General features: G+C 45.6%; 1 protein-coding gene across 1 annotated transcript in view; it reads left to right on the top strand.

Moving 5' to 3' along the window:
• LOC138567580 (stonustoxin subunit alpha-like) overlaps positions 1-21,263 on the top strand; it is a 320,545-nt gene that overhangs the window by 124,186 nt on the left and 175,096 nt on the right. Inside the window, exon 3 of the mRNA XM_069645951.1 lies at positions 4,667-4,806. Within this exon, the coding sequence (XP_069502052.1) occupies positions 4,707-4,806 (100 nt within the window). The 5' untranslated portion in view covers positions 4,667-4,706. The remainder of the gene's footprint in view (positions 1-4,666; positions 4,807-21,263) is intronic.

The raw sequence follows: 21,263 nt of genomic DNA, 5'->3' as shown, positions 1-21,263 counted from the left end.
CAAACCCAGGGAAGCTCCCACAGTCTTCCACACCAACCGACTAAAAGCGTATGTCTCTAGGCCTGAAGTAGAACCCTTGCTTCTAGCTTCATCAGAAGAGGAAGAAGAGAGTGAAGCTCTCCCTGATCTCCTCAGAGGCTTACCTTTGGACGAAAACATTGAAGGAGTACATCTCTCTTCAGATCTGACACCTGAGCAACAAGAGTGCAAATCTATGTTAAATCAGTTTGCCTCCCTGTTCTCACTTTCACCAGGCTTGACCCTTTGGGGACAGCATGATATTCTCACTGGTGACTGTCTGCCAGTCAAAAGCAGAGGATACAGAATGTCAGAGAATGTAAGAACCCACATCAAAGGTGAGGTCAAGAAGATGCCTGATCTTGGGGTAATAGAGCCCTAAACCAGTCCGTGGTCTAGCCCAGTGGTGTCAGTACCAAAGGCAGGATCCAAAGAATTGAGATTCTGTGTGGACTATAGAGCTCTTAATGCAGTCACTAAGACTGACGCCCACCCTTTGCCAAGGACAGATGAGTTGGTGGATAAACTTGGTGCAGCCAAATACCTCAGCACATTTGACCTTACGTCAGGCTATTGGCAAATAGCCCTGACGGACCATGCCAAGGAGAAAACTGCATTTTCTACCCCAGTTGGCTTATACCAATTCAAAGTTATGCCTTTTGGACTGAAAAATGCACCTGATACATTCCAAAGTATGGTGAACCAAGTTCTAGCTGGGATGAGGACTTCTGCATGGCATACTTGGATGACATTGCCTTCTTCAGCCACTCCTGGGAGGAACATGTGAACCACCTAGGACATGTTTTGCAGGCTCTTGAGCAGGCCAATCTGAGCATAAAGGCAAGTAAATGCCAGATTGGTCAGAGTAAAGTGGTCTACCTTGGCCATGAGGTAGGAGGTGGAGAGATAAGGCCTTTGCTCAGCAAGATTGAAGCTGTGCAAAATTGGACAACACCTACTACTCAAACCCAGGTGAGAGCCTTCCTAGGCCTCACTGGGTATTACAGGAATTTCATTGAGAACTATGGGACCATAGCTTCTCCACTGAATGTGATCTCCTCTCCAAAATTCCCTAAATGCAATCAGGCCTTTGAAAACCTGAAGAAAGCTCTTTGCCAAGCTCCAGTACTTAGAGCTCCTGACTACCACCAAACTTTCATTGTACAAACTGATGCTTCCAATGTAGGTATAGGTGCAGTTCTTAGCCAACTGGATGAGAAGGGTAGCGAGCACCCCATTTGCTTCATCAGTAGAAAACTGAAGGATCCTGAGACAAGGTGGGCAACAATCGAAAGAGAATGCTTTGCTATTGTGTGGGCACTGAAGAAGTTTAGGCCATACTTGTATGGTTCTACTTTTGTCATTCAGACTGACCACCAACCCTTGAGATGGTTGATGCAAATGAAAGGGGAAAATCCAAAACTATTGAGATGGTCAATCTGCCTCCAAGGTTTTGATTTCACCATTGAGCACAGGTCAGGGTGCCACCATCAAAATGCTGATGGACTCTCTAGGATGTATGTCATCGACTAGAGGTATGAGGTTCATCCAGGAGTGGATTAAATCCTCCTGTCCCTTAGTCTGGGGGGGGGGGCAAGTGTTAGGGAGAATTCTCTGTAAAGGCTAATTTCCCAAACCTAATGAGTCCCCCAGCAGCTGTGCTGGATTTTTGGGGTTTATTTTTTTCTCCTGCTAAGAGTGAGACTCTTTTACTCCCACTCTTAGTCCTGATTTGAGGTGTTCCTTTGACTCTGCAATGTGTTTAATGGGCTATGGTGTTTTTACTCCATAGGGCCTCATGTATTTTTGGAATGTGTGTTACACAGCACCCTCAGTGCAGTAACATAGGGGTGTCATAGTGACCCCCAAACATAGACTCCATACCCTGGGACTGACTACTGTCTCCCTGGGCAGGTAAAGTCACCATTGACTTTACTAGTCTTAAATTATGAACAGAACCAGTACAAACCATCATACTGTGGAAGTACTGGTAGGGGCAATTAGATTGCCCCTGGGTCTGTTTGTCGAGGGGGTACTGTCCCGTCCCCCCTTGTCGAGTTCCTGGCTGGTGGCAGTGGATACCACGGAAATATTCCACCGGAATATTTCCCAATGGGATTTCCCATTGATTTTAATGCACCACTTTTTGGTGCAATGTTAAAGATACCGCTGGTTTATTTATTTAATATTAATTCACCAGTCGGGATTTTTTGCCAGAACTCGGCGCCAAAACGGCGTCTGTGTTCGCTTCAGTAACCCTGAACCCGAGTCGAGCCTTTGTTCCACTTTTGGCGGGTTTCTGCACAGAAGCCCTCCAAAGTGGTGCCACTATGTCTGGGTCTACAGGATGTGTGGGAGGGGTTTTAGGCACCCTGGACTGAGTTGCCTTGGCAACTCAAGTCGCACTCTTGTGTGATTGGCCCAGTGGTGAGCCCCCCGGCTCACCACTTAGCATGTTTGAGTGACAGCTAGGACTGGTGAATGGGGGTTTGCTGCATAAAAGCAGGGCTTTGGGGACTGGAACATCAGAAGTCGCCACAGGACCTAAGAAGCCAAAGAGGGTGAAGCTGAGCCGACCTGCCACGACGACACCACCGGTGGAGCCCTGCGGAACAGTCTCACCACTTCCCAACGACAGAGGAGATCTCCAGTCCGGAGAGTCTTCTTCCCTTGACTGGTGGGGATAACCAGTCTGCCTTCCTTTTTTCACCTTCCTGGATCAGCTCGTGGCTGCCTTGCCTGTGCCAAGCACCCCGGCAACCGGAATACCACGGTTCACCAGAACCGCGAATAAAAGGGTCGTACCTTTTAACCGAAAAACTCTGCGGCTGGTTTCTTCCCTGGCAGTGCAACCACCTTCAGCTTTCCTCCACGTCGAGATCTTCTCTTCCTCTGGACGACGCCGCGACTTGCACCCGCTGCCAGGAACAACTGCCCCGGCTGGAGGATCCTTTCCATTTAAGGTACTGTGCTCATCCTGGCTTCCCTTGCAACAGATTGCTCGGGGTGTGTTAAATCCTCGGCCTTCTAACCTGGGCTAGGGCACCCTAACTAACTTTTCTGACTTGATACCAACCTTTTTCTACCTACCTCCAAAGACTTTGAAGACTTTTGCAAATGTGTGATCTTGGGCATATTTTACCTTGCTCTCCCTAGAGTGGGCCTGGCACCTGAACTTCCTTGATCCCCAGTAGGCTGTGTCTTCCTAACTTGCTGTAGTTCTCAGAAAAGTGTTTGGTATTGTTGCTCTCTTAATTCTGCTTTTCCCTCCCTTTTTAACTAACTTGTTGGAGTGCCATCTTATGTTAAGTGCTCACCTCTGTCTGGAAATAAGTGGTGTTAACTAAGACTTGTTCAACAAGTGATCAGGGATGTACATATAGTAATAGTGACTGTGTTTTGAACTTACTTACCTTTCTGTGCTAGTGTAATTTACAAGTGTGTCTTTTTAATCAGGTAAATCTGGGTGGTACAGACTGATACCAATTGGGTTCACTGCCAACCACCTGTGGTCTTAAATCTTTTGCAGTGGTCCCAAAGGGAACTGCACAGGTTTCTGCCTAATAACCTCTTCAGAGGTTTTCTCACTTCCCCCAGAAACTCACCATCTCCAGAGCCCTGGTTCTCTCTAGGCTGGACTATTGCTACAGCCGCTTCCTCAATCTGCCTTCCTCTACTCTCCGCAACGTATCCATAACAGGACTGCAAGACTTATACCTGGCCTCAAGCCCAGGGACCACATCTCTCCAGCCCTGAAATCCCTCCACTGGCTCCGGTGGCTGCAAGGTTCAAGTTCAAGACAACCTGCATCGTCCACAAGGCTTTCTGGGGCCGGGGCCCGCACTACATCCAACGTCCTCTTCCAAAACACCTTAATTCTCAAACCCTTTCCTTAGCCACCTCTAACTCTCTGAGGGTCAGACACTTCTCCAGTCATAGAGTGGGGGTAGATCTCTCTCCTCTGTAGGTGCCTCCCTCTGGAAGGGCCTCCCTGCCCCCTTAAACTTGAGCCAGACCATCTGAAGATCTGGAAGCAGCTCAAGGCCTTCCTCTTTGCCTCTGCTTTCTCTCTCTTCGCTCCTGACCTATATGTCTGCTGTGCCGACTGGTGGCCTGGCTAGCCTCAGAGTCTCACTGGGTACCAGGTTCCTCCACGACCAGTCGCCCTATAACTGCCTCTGGGCCTACTGCACACTTAGGGGCTGTAACTGTTACCCTGCAGGCCCCTGCCTCCTTGCACTTACCCTAAGCCACATTGCCCTGGCTGCACTTATTGAGCAATGATGCTCAGATTGCACTTTCCCTCTCCCTTGCACTTCCCCTTCTCCCACCTTGCACGTTGCGCTACCGCACTTGCACGATCTGAAAGGCACAAGGCCTAGTAAGATAGTTTGTTTTGTTTTCCATCCCTTGTCACAGCTAGAAACACTTGTTTACAGGCGTGTTATAAATGACATAGCATGCTATGTGAAAATGATGCGACCAATCTCAGAGACCTTATCCAATGACGCACGCCTCTTTGAGTTGAGGGATGGATTGGAGATAAGATAGACATCTGTTCCGTTGCTTTATTTTGGTAATGCAGCCACTAATCACTAAATTGCTATGAGGTATTGTGAATCTAATTTTCACCGAATTTCATTGTTAGGTGCAGCCAACAGAACGTGTGAGCCGCCAGGAAGGTGACGATGGCCACTTCAGATCCGACAGCAATTGAAATGCCAGCTCTTGGGCGTCCATTCCAGTTAGGGATGCTGTATGACTGCCGCAGCGACAAACTCATCCCAGGTAACTATCACCAAAATATCCACTTTCCAGCTACAGGCTTACTGGCACATCAGTTAGCAGAGATGCAAGCCTGTAAGCCGTTAGCTCACTGTAAGGTGTTTCTACCCATAATTCTTTATGAAGGAGTAAACCGCAACCTGTAGGTAACCGTGAGTCGGGGGCACTTATACCTTACTGCACACATGTGCAAAATGAAACCCAGGGGTATAATCTGTGAACAAGCATATAACAACCCTATTGCCGCCCTCTAGTAGAGCAGGGTGCTCTGAGTGGGATTTGGCTCTGTCCTATGGTCGGCCAGCCCTGTTGACTGACCTTAGTATCTAAGAACCTGAATAAATAAAAAGATATAGCCTTATTTCATTGACAGTGCTTGAACAGCCCTTTTTATATAAATGTATATAAATATATTGGACACTCATAAATACATAAATAAATTACAACACTACAGTGCCTGTGAGGGCCGGGCGCTTACATTTCAGAAATATTATAACCGCTCAATTGAATAACGTCAGTGCATTACCATCTGGTGAAGGGTGGTTGGGCGATTGCATTTCAGAGACAGAATAAATAAATGCAAGATATACCTAACTTTGTAGCTTTAAATGTTCTGTCATCACATTGACCCTGCATTAATCCAGTACCCACAAAAGCAACTCTAAACTAATGGTAGCTGCAGTCTACCACTCGACAACTTACACAACACTAGACAGGTTTTACAAACAAGACTAGGCCCCACATGCATAACACGTAGTAACGAGTCCAGCCCTTCTGGTAAAAGAACTAATATAAGCGGGTACCCAGCCAAAACATAACAGCTAAGTACATTTCAGGCGGGGTGTATATCTGCCTCCACCCAACACAGTGACCCTCTAAGAAAAAAGGTTGGAGAATAATAATCTCAAGGAGAGAACACGACAGTATTAATTTGGAAACCTGGGTGCCACTCAGCTAAATAAAAGTAAAGGTTAGCATGGCATACAGAAGACGGCTCATACCCCTTACCTCAGATCACAGTATGAAGTGAGGTGAGGGCCGCCTTAAGAATACCTGTGACATGAAAAACGCACTGCCTTGATGCCGTATACCAAACCCACTGAAGTTGCCGAATTCAAACCCAATTGTTCTGTCAAACTGACAGAGTTAACACAGAGATCCCAAGTGGGCAGACCTGCTTGTAGCAGGGAAACGCAACGTGTGCAGGGTCATGCGCCCTGCGCCTCCAGCCTCGAATCTCTCTCTGCTTTTTTCGCTGTGCCAACACACACAATATCCCTCTTGGGACCGTCCATTACCCCGACTCTGACCAGGGAAGTCCTCATCATGCCTGAGGTGAAAACACCTCAGAAACACATTGGTCCCCCTAGAGGTGGACCCTACCATCGTCCTCCATTTTAGGCTACAAGGAAAACAGAAAACCCTAACACCCCGCTCGTTACACGAAATGGAAGGATTTAAACGCTTTGTATAACAAACCCAAGAAGATAAATAATCCCCTATTTATTAAACACTGCCACGTACCCGACCACCATATATATATATATATATATATATATATATATATATATATATATATACACACACACACACACATATACGGAACGATGGCTTGGCAGAACAGATAACACATGAACACCCCCACATATAAACAATATGGGAATTACACACATGTTATGGTAAATAATTAAAAGCATCACAGTCTTCACATTTTTTTAAACAATTGGAATGAATGATGTTTACAATCCTTCTACACAGCCCCCCACACTGGTCTCACTTACAGGGACATAATATCCCTCGTATATCCGACCCGGAATTATGTACAGGGTTACATCCACCCCTCAGCCATACAAAACCCTTGCTCCTAAGGGTTTACATCATCCTGTGGTACAGACAACAACAACGGACACTTTACACTCCATAGCAAAAGGACATTCCCCCAATGTTGAGCATACAAGATTGTCTTATTAGCATATGAATCTGTACATAGCGTAGCTTGTACCGGAATTCCCCTTCGGATGGTTTCAGTTTGTTCTCGGGAGGGAGCATTGTAGCTCAATATTCTGACTGGGTTGACCTCTCGTTGAGATCGCTGGAGCTCACAATTTGCTTCTGAATGGGGTTCCGATTCCGTGCTTTCCACCACTTCTGAGGGTCTGTCCATAGTTGCCGGGCCTGACCTCTGCATATGATCTTCTGGTGATAGCAACGACGATTCCAGATTATCTGTATCCAGTACCTCTATCCTACTCTCTCAGGGCACTATAGGGCTTGAATGCCCAGGGGTAGTTGTGGTCAGGGGAGTTGCTAGGTCTGGAAAAGACCCGGGGCTAAGCTGATGTCGGAACTGTTGGGACTGGGGGCTAGCTAGTCTTTTGGCTGTAGCTCCTGAGTTTCTATCCGGGGCTACAACCAAAAGATCAGGGGCTATAGCCCCCTTAGCCCCCCCTAGCAACGCCCCTGGTTGTGGTATCACTTCTAGTCCAAAAGGCGAGGTTTAAAAACTCAGACTCATCCTGACTGGCATCTTCTTCCTCTTAATGTGTGTCTAATGACATACTAGTGCCTACAGACTGTAAAGTCCCCAGCCTTGTTGGGTGTGGTACTTCCTCGGGACATGCCTCTGATTGCTGTGTTCAGGTGATCCTGTTACTGGGTGCAAGAGGAACTTCAGCGGCAAAGGGTTCTCCTAGCTCCACATCATCTCCTATTGGTAAAAGGTGATTTTGGTGCAAAGTTTTCACATACCTCGGGACCTTTCTTTTTTTAGTCTCAATACATGCAATCCTGTTTACTGTCACTCAATAATGTAGGGCTGAGACTCCCAGCGGTCTCCCAACTTGTTACGTTCTCTTTTCCCTAAGCTCCTTATGAGCACCGATCACCAGGTTGTAGATTATGGAACATATCACTTCTTGTTTTGCCTAGCATTCTGTTCAGCAGCGACTTGAACCAATTGGAAGGCTTTAGTTAATTGTTCTTGAAGATCTTTCACATATTTGTGGTAGTTCTCTACACCAGTTCCATCGGAAGAGACCACAAAGCTCAAGTCTATGGGCAGCCTGGTGTCTCGCCGAAACATCAGCTGATACGGAGTGAACCCTGTGCTGTTCCTAGTACAATTGTATGTGTGAACTGACGTCGACATATGCTTACTCCATTTTAATTTTTCTTTGGCCGTCAGAGTGCCCAGCATACCCAGCAATGTGTGATTGAAACGTTCAACTTGCGCATCACCCTGTGGGCGGAAGGGGGAGGTCCGTGTTTTTGCTACCCCAATCAAATGCATACGTTCTTTGATGAGCTTGGATTCGAAGTCTAGCCCTTTGATCAGATTGCAGGTGTGCGGGCCACCCATAATGAACAAAGAATGTGTCCCAAAGTACTTTGGCTATTGTGGCAGCCTTCTAATCTTTAGTTAGATATGCTTGGGCATTCTGTGTAAAATGATCGGTCACCACCAAAACATTTTGAGTTCTGCTGCTGTCTAGTTCAAGGCTCAGGAAGTTGATGGGCCCAGAGCTCTGTAGGTGTTGGAGTGCTGCGGTTGGACGGCTGAGCGCTTTCCTAGCAATGCACCTGGCACTTGTGTAGCAGTATTCGTCTACCTCAGGGACCAATCGAAGCCAGTAGAATTGGCTTTGGACTAACTCTAGTGTTCGTTCGCTTCCCAGGTGCCCATGTTGATCATGAAGGGTGCGCAGTGCCAATGGATGTAGTGAGTGCGGGAGTACAACCAGATTAATACGTTGCCCTTGGATTTTACTCTCTTTGAACAGCACTCCCCCTTTCAGTACTAGAGATTTACATTATTTGTGGTAGTTCTGTTGATTTGCCAGATTGCTACTGTCTGGTGGTCCCTCGGCCCCACGTTCTTTGGTGTTGAACACCTCACACAGTTCTTAGTCTTTCAACTGTGTTTGTCTCAATTCAGCTTGGGTCATGTGGGGCAGTTCTGGAGCCATTAGATTGGTCGCATCACAATAGCTCACAGGAATTCCTTTAACTGTCCCCCAGAGGCAGTTAATAAGACGCGCCGGGTCTGCTAACTGGAAGGTCTCTTTCCTACAAATAGCTTTCACAATTGACACAGATGCCATCTCAATGCAGATAGATTATGATCTGTCTTTGGCGGGGGGGTCTTCTGGACAGAGCATGAGCGTCGATATGATTGGTTCCAGGGCGATACTCTTATTGAAAATCGTAGATATGATATGATATGATATGGCATTTATAACGCGCCTATACACAAGTGTTTCAAGGCGCGACGAGGCAAGGGAGGGGGAACAGAGGGAAGACAGACACCGATCCTACTAGGCCAGGTGTCATTCATATCGTGCAAGTGCATGGGAAGGGGAGGGAGGAGAAGTGCGAGGGGGAAGGGGGAGAGGACAGTGCAGTACATGGGATAAGAAAAATAAATAAACAATAAGTAAAAGTACGGCCAGCCGGTGGCAAGTGCAGGCTAAGTGCAGACACCTGGTGTCAAGTGCTGGAAGTGGGACTGTAGGGATACAGAAAGCAGTCCCCAAGTGCGGGGGTTGCCAGGAAGGCAGTGCAGGAGTGCGACTGGCGGAGGAGGGGACCTGGGCCCGAGATCAGATGGTGCCCAGGTAACCAGTGCAATTTCAGTGTCAGCCAGGAAGTCAGCAAGGGAGACGAGGAGAAAAAGCAGAAGCAAAGAGAAAGGTTTTGAGGTGCTTCCGGAACAGAAGATGATTCTCCTCAAGTTTCAGGGGGGCAGGGAGGCTGTTCCAGAGGGAGGCCCCAGCCAAAAAAAGAGATCTACCACCAACTCGTTGCTTGGAGAAACGACTGACCCTGAGGGAGTTTGAGGCAGATGAGCGAAGAGCTCGAGAAGGAAGGTATTTAGGAAGAGAGAGTTGAAGGTATTGAGGCCCCAGGCCCCAGAAGGCCTTGTGGACGATGCAGAGGGTTTTGAACTTAATCCTCGCAGCCACTGGGAGCCAGTGCAGAGATTTCAGTCTTGTAGAGATACGATCCTTGGGCTTGAGGCCAAGGACAAGTCTCGCAGTCCTGTTCTGGATAAAATGCAGGGGGCGGAGGGTAGAGGCAGCAGATCTAGAAAGGATGGATGGATAAGGCCGCTAGCCAACGATGTCCTGTCGCATCCAACTTGGCAGACTTAATGATGTATGTCAGCAGGTCGTTGTCAGTTTTCACTGTGAAGGTGGCTCCATAGAGGTAGTCACGCAGTTTTTCAGCCACCGCTCACTTGAGAAATGAGAATTCCAACTTGTGTGTAGGATAGTGCATCTCGGAGGGACTAAAATGCCACAGATCTAACAGCGCCCTGCTGCTCTTGATATAACACTGCACCCAGACCGTTGTAACTGGCATCTACATGCAGAATATAAGGCAGTTGTGGATCTGCATAAGCCAGGACAAGCTGGGCAAATGCCTGGTCGTACTCCATCGTAGTCCAACATTTTCTTTGTCATGGTGTAAGGCCTTGCAATGGGTTCCACCACTAGTCACTGTATTATGTGGGGCTGGATAGCCCTTGGTCAGTTCTGTGAGTGGCCTGGCTATGTTTGCAAAACCTGGCACGAACCTTCGATAATAATTACAGAACCCCAGGAAACTCCTCATCTCCCACAGATTCTGTATTCGGGGCCAAGTTCGGAGAGCTTCCATCTTGGCGGGGTTCAACTTACTCCTTCGGCTGACACTACATGGCCGATGTACTTCATGCTGGTTCTAAAAACTGGCACTTTTCCAAAGACATTTTCAGACCTTGCTCCTGGAGTCGATCCAATACCTTTAACAGCCTTTGGTGATGTTATTCCAGGGTCTTTCCAAAAATGATCACATCATCCAGGCAGACCAAAACCCCTAGTAAATTCATGTCACCCACAGTTCTTTCCATCAATCGTTGAAAAGTAGCTGGAACTCCCGATATCCCCTGTGGGATTCGAGTGAACTGGTAAAACCCCAAGGGCAGATGAACGCAGTCTTCTCTTTGTCTCCTGGCAGCATGGGAATTTAGTAGTATCCACTCCGTAGGTCCAGGACTGAGAACCATTTGCTCCAAACCAGACAGTTTGTCCACTGGTGGCATGGTGTATTGGTCGGGAACCGTTATGCTGTTTAGGTGCCTGTAATCAATGCACAGCCTCACATCATTGTTCTTCCCCGAGCCACAATGATGGGCGAAGCATAAGGGCTTCTGGATTCCTGAATGATGCCTGCATGCAACAATTCCTCAAGATGTCTCTGAACATCCTCCACATCGGCAGGTGCTAGTTTCTGTGATCTCTCTCGGAAGGGGTATCATCATTTAACCGGATGTGATGCTCCACTCCCTTGGGTTCACCCAAGTCCCAGTCACTGGTGGAAAAAACATCTGCACGCATTGACAACTGATCTCATAGATGATCTTTCTCTCGTTCCAACAATGGCGATTCCCCAAATTGAACATCAAAGGGAGGAGATATGCTTCGTGTCCCGTTAGTCTGGCCCACCGAGTCGGCAAGGTAAAACTGTGCAATCTTCAGACCTCCTGGTAGGTGCACAATCTTGTCAGTAATATTGGTGATTGGGAACCTGATGTTTTTCAGCCTTCTGCCATTGTCACTGATCAGGGTGCATTGGACCAACAGACCTCCCGGCATTCCATCACTCTCGGAAGCCTCCATCACCAAGTTCTGGTAGCTGTTATTTTCGGTTACTAGTCTTTCCATCGAAAATTAACCATCGGAAGCCAACGAAAAAAGATTCATCGAAAGGACATTTGTTGAATTAAAAGTGCATATCCATCGAAACCTTTCCATTGACAATATGGAGAGGTTCGATGAAAATAGCAGATGTATGAGTAAAGCACCCTATGGTGTAACCTAATTAAAAGTGACAGTTGCTTATAACGTCGCATTACCCATTTTGTGCTGAGAGAATCGAACGGATTGTGGAAGCAAACTCAGTGAGCATCATTATTTGAAACTATTGGTAAGCATTTTTATTCACCACAATAACGTATAAGTATCAGGGAATCACACAGTAAAGATACTTTAAATGTAATTATAAAAATAGGTTTATTTCGTTTTACAGTCAAGAAATATGGCAGAGAGTATGGAATTAATTACCTCTAAAATGGGGGAAAAGCAACTAGCTTATTTGGGATACACATGCAACAGGAGAAGCAGATCAATGAACGAGTGTATTGGAAATGTACAGAATATTACAAAAGTATATGCAAAGGAAGAGCTATCAGTCACGGGGAAAAAATAATTCACCAAATTGAGCACAATCATTTGCCGGATAGCACACATATTATGAAAAAAAGAGCTCATGAAAACAAGGAAGAGGCAAGTGGATCTGTCATAAAACACATCTTCACCAAATTGCTGTTTCATGTCGCAGCACAGATGCCACAAATAAAAACACCTCAGAGACAAATCAAACAAAGGCAAATAATAAACAAGTTTCCCAAGGTGACAGTAACGTATAACGAGATTGATATACCACTGGAATTGCACTGAAAAGAATGACAATTTCATGCTGTTAAATAAAAATGTAAATGAACAAAAACTGCTGATATTTGGTACTACACAAAACATGGAGTACCTAAAATATTCAAAAATCTGGCATGGGGATGCAACATTTAAGGTATGCCCAAAACCATTTGTACAATTCTATAGCGTCCATGGAATGATAGAAGACTCTCTTGTACCACTAATCTATGTGCTAATCCCAAATAAAACAGAAGACCTGTATAAACATATTTTCAGATTCATTAGAGACAATATTACTCCTAATTCACCACAAATCACGGTACCTGATTATGAATTACAGCAAATGAAACCATTTTCAGAGACTTTTCAATCATGTAAAATACAAGGATGTTTTTTTCATTTTATGCAGGTACTATGGAGGAATGTACAACATTTAGGAATGCAATCAAGATACATTAGTGATTTGGAATTTCAACATAATGTAAAATTATTATTTTCACTTGCTTTTGTACATATTGATCACGTTGAAAATTACTATAAACAGTTAATTGAATCACAGTTTTAAAAAGAAAATGTCAGGATCCCAGTCAGTGGGCATAGCCCTCATTTGGGCTTTCTGGCTAGGCAGAGAAGATTATGTACAACAGCAGGTCAAAGGTGGGTGTTAGCCTGGCACACATGGCATTTACATCCTTCTCAGCATACACTTCCATAGACTTTTATGATGATTTACAGTAATTCCATACACTTAACATGGCCGCTGCAAGGTCCATTCATAAGTTTCTGCATGTACTATTCATATTGCAGAGGGAGCTATTTAAGCCCCGCCTCTGCTTCGCGTCTGCTCCGCTGACAGCGGGTAAAGCTACCGGCGTTTCTCCTCACAGAACCTGTAAAAGGAGCAAGAGACATTAGTTTTACAGCAAACTACAGAGTTCTATAGTTAATAGAAAAGACTTACCTGTCTAAGGTTATCTCTGAAGCAATTATCTTCCATCAGAAGTTTCATTCATTGCCACAGCATCTTCAGTCAGCAGTCTTCGCTCGTAGTCACAGCATCTTCAGTCAGAAGTTTCACTCACAGCCGCAGCATCTTCAGTCAGCAGTCTTCGCTCGTAGTCACAGCATCTTCAGTCAGAAGTTTCACTCACCTCCGTAGTAACTTCATCCAACAGTTTTCGTTCGTAGTTGCAGCATTTTCAGTTATAGGTTTCTTCCGCAGCCACTGCATCTTCCGAAGGTATTTTCCACAGCTTTACAAAAACCAGCAGACAAGACAAAAGGTATTTAAATTAACAATAAAAAGAATGCAATAGTTAAAGAAAGAAGATGTTTACTAAGCATTTTATGTACCTGAAGGTTCTTCAAGTTATCACCTCACAGTTGTTTCTGCATGCTTCCCTTAAGGCTGCAGTTACTCCGTATAGGCGAATTTAGGTTTAAAAAAGTTTTCTCATCCTGAGTAACTCTGCAGCCCTCCGCAGCCATAATTCTTTTTCCTAAATTCAGAGAACCTGCAAAAGAAGGGAAAATAGAGCAAGTTATCAGAAAGAGAGATCTCTCCAATGTAGGAATTAATTCAAGCCCCTAAAGATTACAGTATTTTCACCAGCTACTTACTCCAAGACTCATTCTTTAAAAAAGTAAAGACATTTTGTGACAAGATACTATAGAATACTTCAGCTACCCAAGTTACCATTGTTCCTTCATCTCAACCTGCCCATATAGAAAAGCAGGATGGAGAGCTCCACACAAAATCAACACAGGTTAGAAGGGCGAGATTAAAAGGGTACACATCTCAAGCAGTAGTATCTTAGTCAATAGATGTTATAGTGTTCTATTATTGTTATTATTGTTTAAACAAAGAGAATCCAAAAAGTGTCAAGTACCAGGTCCACAGGGTGAGAAGGCATTACGCTCCCGGGGAGTCCAAGTAAGCGTTACAGAAAATGAACACTACCTCAAATCACTTTTAGATTACTTTGAAAGCACATGGATAGGACACTTAGCACGAAATGGTACAAGAAGAAGACCAAGATACAATAAAAATGTGTGGAACTGCTTCAATTCATTAGTAGAAGGACATGCCAGAACCAATAACAAAATGGAAGGGTGGCATAGTGGCCTGAAGCAATCATTTAAAACACAAAATCCAACACTGTGGAACTTTTTAAAACAGCCCAAAATAGAACAATCCAATGAAGAAATGCTGATAGCACAGACAATATCCAAAGAAAATACACAACATCAACGGAAAAAATACTGAGATACAGAGGAAAGACTAAAGCAATGCATCCTAAATTTTGCAAAGTGGACAAATTAATATTCCTAAACAGCGTAGCATTCAATATTAAACGTTAAACTTAATGTAAAAGAACTCACTGATTCCAGTGGTATCCACAGATCCAAAAAAGAAAAAACAATTATGAATGTGACAAATTTCAGAGCAATCCACCAAGAATCCACGGTAATCCACCAAGAATCCACGATAAAAAGAGACCAAAACCAGGAAAAATCCATAAAAAATGCAATCCGGAAAAAGAAAACCATAAAACATTTAAAAAAACCATTTGAAAATCCAAAGGGAACACGAACTCCAGGACGAACATCCAACTTGTGAAAAAGAACTTCCAAAAGGGCTATTACGTCGTACGTGTGATGTCGAAATAATAGAACTACATGGAAAACCATTCATTCAAAAGACTAAAAAAAGAGAAATAGCGACATTAACTGGTCAAAAAATATATTGATTGTTCTATAGTAATACAGATAATTGTTTAATATATGGTGAATTATAAATGATTTAACAGTTTCACAATTATTAGTTATTCTTAACAGTTAAAAATACTGTTATTTATTAAAGTAGATATATTTAAATAAACTTAACATTTAAATAAACGTAACGATTATGCAGTGTTATTTCAAAGAATTCAATGCAAAATCCACGAGCTTCCTCTAACTTGTAGTGTTTATGGGGGGGACCCCAAACCTCAAGGGCACCTCCCTAACCCTAACCCAAACCCTTGTAGTGTTTATTGGGGGGATTCCCCCCAACCACCACAACCCCCAAGGGCACCCCTAACCCAAACCCTAAGCCTAACCCTAAACCTAACCCAAACCCTAACCCAAACCCTTGTAGTGTTTATTGGGGGGGGTTCCGCCAACCCCCAAGGGCACCCCCCAACCCTAACCCAAACCCTTACCCATCCCCAAATCCTAAAATCCATAGAAATCCATTGAAATTCATTCAATGAATATGCTTCTCGATGGAAAAGCATTTCAGTGAATACATTTCGATGGATAGTAATTTGATGGTAATTAATTCGATGGAAAGAGCTTATACCTTATGTTCTAGGAGGCGTACGTGCCAAGCACCATCACAGTCTGGCCAGGTGGTATGTCCGCTTGACCGTGGTTGGTGGTGGTCACATCTACTACAGGCCCGTCAGGTTGATCCGGCTTCTCCATGCCATTCTTGAGGTAGGCCTGTTGGCAAGCCAGGTGCATCTTCAAAGATTGGGCAAATTGTGGACCTGCCATTTCCATACACAGCTTGGCTAGCATACCGACAGGGCAGAGTTGATGCTCCGGATTCTGGTTCTTCGTGGTGCACACTAACGCCAAGGTTGTCAAAGTGGTGTTCGCTCCAGCCACTTCTTCATTTAAATGGATTTTCGCGCAGGTATATACAAGGTATCGCCATGCAGCATCTCCAACTCCCATCAGATGCAGCCCCTTCAGAGGTTCTAATGGCAGATGCAACATATGCTGGCGATAGCATGGCTCATATACAATGGTGACCTGGGAGCCACTGTCCAGTAATGCTGTGGTCCTTCACCCCTCAAAGTCAACTGGGATGGTCATGGTGGGTCAAACAAGGCTAGTGGGAATGCCACGGTGGGTATGGGCTCGAGTCCGCAGCCTGTTACAGCTTGCTAGCAGTTCGTCCTTGGTATTACAGTGCTCATGAACTAGACAGAGATGGTCAGCCATGGGACCCTCCTGAGCCTTACTTTGATATGGGATAGTCTGGAGTCCTGAACTCAACATCCTTATCGAGTTGCCGGTGTTCGTTTCAGTGGAGCTCACTCCTGTAGTTGAGGTACTAGGTGCTCTGCCGCTAAAACCTCCTTCGCATTTCCTGACAATGCCTGGGCTGGAATGGGTTTAAGAGCATTAAAGCGAGCAGCTACTCGGGCATAATCTGGGTTTCTGTCGCACAGTCGAGTTCAGTGACTGTCATCCCCACATTGATGGCAAAATCTCTATGGTGGTAACGGAGCAGAGGATTATGGAAAATATTTCAGGCTCTTGTGCTTGTCGATACACCTGATTCTCCTGTTCTCGGGATGATGGGAAAGTGTCTCTTCCTCGATTTTGATTCGCACTCGGGCTCTTCTGGGTCATCAACTGGGTTTGTAGTTTCCGGACTAGTTGTTGCAGCTCCTCCATCTGCTGCTGCTGAGGAATGGTATTTTTAGGTGTTTGGATTCTGCCTTGTACTAGGTGACTCTGTACAATGATGTTGCCAGCTTCTTCTTCCACAGCCCTGATGGACCTTAGCAGATCTTTATAGAATGGGGGTGTATCCAGCTTCTCCTGCAGCCTTAGTTGCAGTAGGGATTTAGGGACTCCCTAGCCCCTCTGAGTAGTTTTTTCAAGTGACACTGGTTCAATCTGGAAGGCTCCACTCCTCCTCTATGGTGAGCCAGACATAGAACTTGTTCAATCCTCACCAAGTAATCAGACAGCTTCTCTCCCAGCTTCAGGGAGGTGGCATGAAACCTCACCATTAGGTCCTCTGCTGGCTCAGTGGTGCCAAAAGCTCCCTCTAAAGCGCCCATCACTTGCTGGGAAGTCGGCTCGGGTTTCAATGCTCGAAGGGACTGTACTGTCCGCAGTGCAGGGCCTCTCATTGCCTCTACTACTCATCATCTCCTCTCTTGATCTGACACTTTCCAGTCGTGTAACATAAACTGGGTGAGGTCTGCCCCTAGTTCATCACCCTCCTCTACTTTAGGCACAGGCTTCTCGTCTGAAAATGGTCATAATCTGGTCTATGTTCCATGTTCCGTAACCAAAGGGATGTGGATTGCTGTTCCATGTTCACTCCAACAGTCTCAGCCACTGCAGCAGCAATGACTACGGCATATTTGGGTGATATAGTGGCTTCAGGGCACAGAGGTATTCCAGGCCAAGTGTCTAGTGTCCAGACAGGGCAAGTAACCAAAGGCTCCCCACCTCAGATCTCAGCGGGCAGGGTTTTACCTGTAAGAGAATTACCACCATAACATAGCATATAACATTTTGTATCTTGACCAGGTATGCGCCCTACACTTTTCACTTTCCCAGTGAGGAGTTCCAAGGAACCAGTCATAGCCAGCACGTCATTGGTAGTGATATGTAAGGGGACCTCGCCCACTACAAAGCATGCCTCAGGGATGAGCCCTTCTGCATGTACCCAATGCAACACATTCATCTGCCATTTTGACTGACATAAAGGTTTGAGTGAATGCCCCCTGATCTCAGCAGTGCCTCCAAAGTGTACGGTGTTTCTGCGCTTAATCCTTTATGAAGGAGTAAACAGCAACCTGTAGGTAACCGATTCGGGGCACTTACCCCACACATGTGAAAACTGAAACCCAGGGGTATAATCTGTGAACAAGCATATAACAACCCTATTGCCACCCTCTAGTAGAGCAGGGTGCTCTGAGTGGGATTTGGCACTGTCCTATGGTCGGTCAGCCCTGTTGGCTGATCTTAGTATCTATGAACCTGATTAAATAAAATGACATAGGGCCTCATTACGACTATGGCGGTCTGGTAACAATGGTGCCGGTAAACCTACCGGTACCGTTGTTACCGGACCTGCATAGTACGAGTTTCTGCTTCCGTGTTCCCCATGGCACTCAATGGGAAAGGGGAATTCCATTTTTCTGGCGCCTGACTTTCCAGACCGCCGGCGCTGTAATGCCCCGGTAAATCCGGCAAGCCAGGCGCTGGAAAATTTGCAAGTCTGGCGGCAGCCTGCCGGGTTTTATCGGCACGGCCACCACCAGACTTATAATGGGGCCCATAGCCTTGTTTCGTTGATAGCACTTGAACAGCCCCTTTATTTAAATGTACATAAATATATTGGACATTCATAAATACATAAATAAATTACAACACTAGCGTGCCCGTGAGGGCCGGGCACTTACATTTCTGAAATATGATAACCGCTTAATTGAATAGCGTCAGTGCATTAATCTTTGAGGGGCGGTTGAGCCCTTGAATTTCAGACATAGAATAAATAATTAAATAGCATCAATTCCTTACCATCTGATGAGGGGTGGTTGGGCGATTGCATTTCAGACAAAGAAGAAATAAATGCACGATATACCTAACTTTGTAGCTTTAAACGTTCTGTCATCACTTTAACCCTGCTTTAATCCAGTACCCACAAAAGCAACTCTAAACTAATGGTAGCTTCACTTTACCACTCAGACCACTTACACAACACTAGACAGGTTTTACAAACAAGACTAGGCCTCACATGCATAACACTTGCCTCAGGTGCCTTCCCTTCCCCCCTGAAGCACTCTCTTGTGCACCCTCCCCTCAAAAAACACACAGCCGACCCCTCCTGCTTGGCTAACTATCGCCCAATCTCCATCACTCCTTTCTGGGCAAGCTCCTAGAAAAGCTTGCCATCTATCAACTTAACCTTCACTCTGATTCTGTTGGTTGTCTCCACGACCATCAATCTGGCTTTAGGGCTGCCAGGAGCACTGAAACTGCTCTCCTGAACATCAGTGAAGATCTGCTCTCCAACCATGACTCCAACATCCCCTCTGTCCACATCCTATTTGATCTCTCTCCTGCCTTTGATACGGTCAACCATACCATCCTGCTCAACCGTCTCCGTGACAACCTGGGTATCACTGATCAGGCTCTGGCTGACCTCTTTCCTTTCTGATTGACCATCCCAGGTCCAACTTGGGGCCTTCCTTTCTTCTATCTACCTCTCCACCTGTGGTGTTCCCCTGGGGTCCAACCTCTCACCCTGGCTTTTCAACCAATACACGGCATCTCTCGCTCATCGCATTGCCATTTTCTGTTCCCATTTCCAGTGCTATGCTGATGACACTCTACTCATCTTCAGGCTTCTCTCGGCCACTTCCTCTCCTTCTCTCATCTCCGATTGCCTATCGGCCCTCCGGGATTGGTGCGCTGCCAATGATCTCTGACTAAATGCCGGCAAGACTGAAATCCTCCTCATCCTTTGATTCCACGCTTTCCTTCTCTGCCCACATCTCTGATGTCTCTAAAAAGTCAAACTTCCTTCTTCACCTCCTCAGAGTTATTCTGCCTTTCCTCTCCTTCCCCCAGAAACCACTGTCTCTCAAGCCCTGGTTCTTTCTAGGTTGGACTACTTTAACAGCCTCTTTCTAAATCTTCCTGCTTCCACCCCCCACCTTTTGCAACTTATCCAGAACAGGACTGCGAGACTTGTCCTTGGCCTCAAGCCCTGGGATCGTATCTCTCCTGCCCTGAAATCTCTCCAGTGGCTGCAGGGATTACATTCAAAATTCTTTGCATTGTCCACAAGTTTTTCTGGGGCCTGGGTCCATCTTACCTTCAGCTGTCCCTTCGTAAATACCTTCCCTCTCGACCTCTTCGCTCTTCTACCTCTAACTCCCTCAGTGTCAGTCCTTTTTCAAAGAAACGAGCTTGGGGTAGATCTTTGTCTTCGGCTGGGACCTCCCTCTGGAACAGCCTCCCTGCCACTCTGAAACTTGAGGAAAACTATCTCCGATTCTGGATGCACCTCAAGACCTTCCTCTTTACATCTGCCTTCATCCCTTCTCTCCCCTGCTGATCTGCTCTCTTGGCACTGTGCACTTGGCCTACCTTCTGATTTCTGGGCCCAGGTACCTGCTCACTGTGCCACCAATCCGCACTGCCTCCTGGCTATCCCTTGTACTGGGGCACTTATCTGTAACCATTTTTTTAAATGTATTTTAATTTTATTTATTTATAGCTCGCCGCAACCCACAGACATCAGGGCGCGAACATGTAACAGCGAGTACAAACAAGACAGAGCGGAATCAGGCACTAGGTTGTGTTCTAGGTTAACTACTTGAAAAGAAAGGTTTGAGTTTCTTTTTAAATACCGTGAAGTTCGGTTCAAGTCTGAGCGTGACTGGAAGATTGTGCCAACCAAAAGCAGCTCAAACTGCAAAGGATCTTCCTAGTCCATTCATTTTTTTGATGCAAGTGGTTTTCACTAGGCCTTGGTTCATTGATCGTATGGATCGTCCTGGTTGATACAGTGAAATTTGTTCTTTTAAGTATGCTGGGGCAGTGCCATAGATGCAGTGATGAACTATTGAAACTGATTTAAAGGTGATGCGATCTTCAATGGCCAGCCAGTGTATGGATTTTCTGTCCTCTGTGACGTGGACCCTTCTAGTTTTGTTCTTGATGATTCTCACTGAATCGTTTTGTATGACTTGACATTGGGAAATGCAATATTTATTTGCTCCCAGTAGTAAGGCATTTCCATAGTCAAGCCTTGAAAGGATAATGCCTCTGGCTATGGTTGTGCAATTGTTTTTCATTTAGGACCGGTCTTATGTGCCTAAGACATCTTTGCTAGTATCTGCAGTTTTTCTTTAAGTAGGCTACGTGTGCATTTGCTCCTAGTGTCGGCTCCAAGTACACTCCTAAAGTTTTTACTTTATCGGAAACTGGGATACTTGATTTTTTTATGTCGAATGTAGCATAATCTGGGATAAGTTTGGCCCTGGTCTGGGAGGATCCGAAGATCATGAGCTCAGTTTTACTGCTGTTTAAACAGAGCCAGTCTGTTTTCATCCAAGCTTCGATTACATTGTAAATGTTTGTGATGGTAGAGCTGTCTTTGTTATGACACCCGTTCAATTCTACTATTAATTGAGTGTCACCGGCGAAGATGGTAAATCGCACGCCCAATTTGTTGAGGAG

This window comes from Ambystoma mexicanum, chromosome 2p (genome assembly GCF_040938575.1).
Source record: "Ambystoma mexicanum isolate Mex_15411 chromosome 2p, UKY_AmexF1_1, whole genome shotgun sequence".
In the NCBI taxonomy this organism is placed as follows: domain Eukaryota; kingdom Metazoa; phylum Chordata; class Amphibia; order Caudata; family Ambystomatidae; genus Ambystoma; species Ambystoma mexicanum.
Note: the sequence above shows the minus strand (reverse complement) of the source record. Positions and strands in the feature narration are given on the sequence as shown.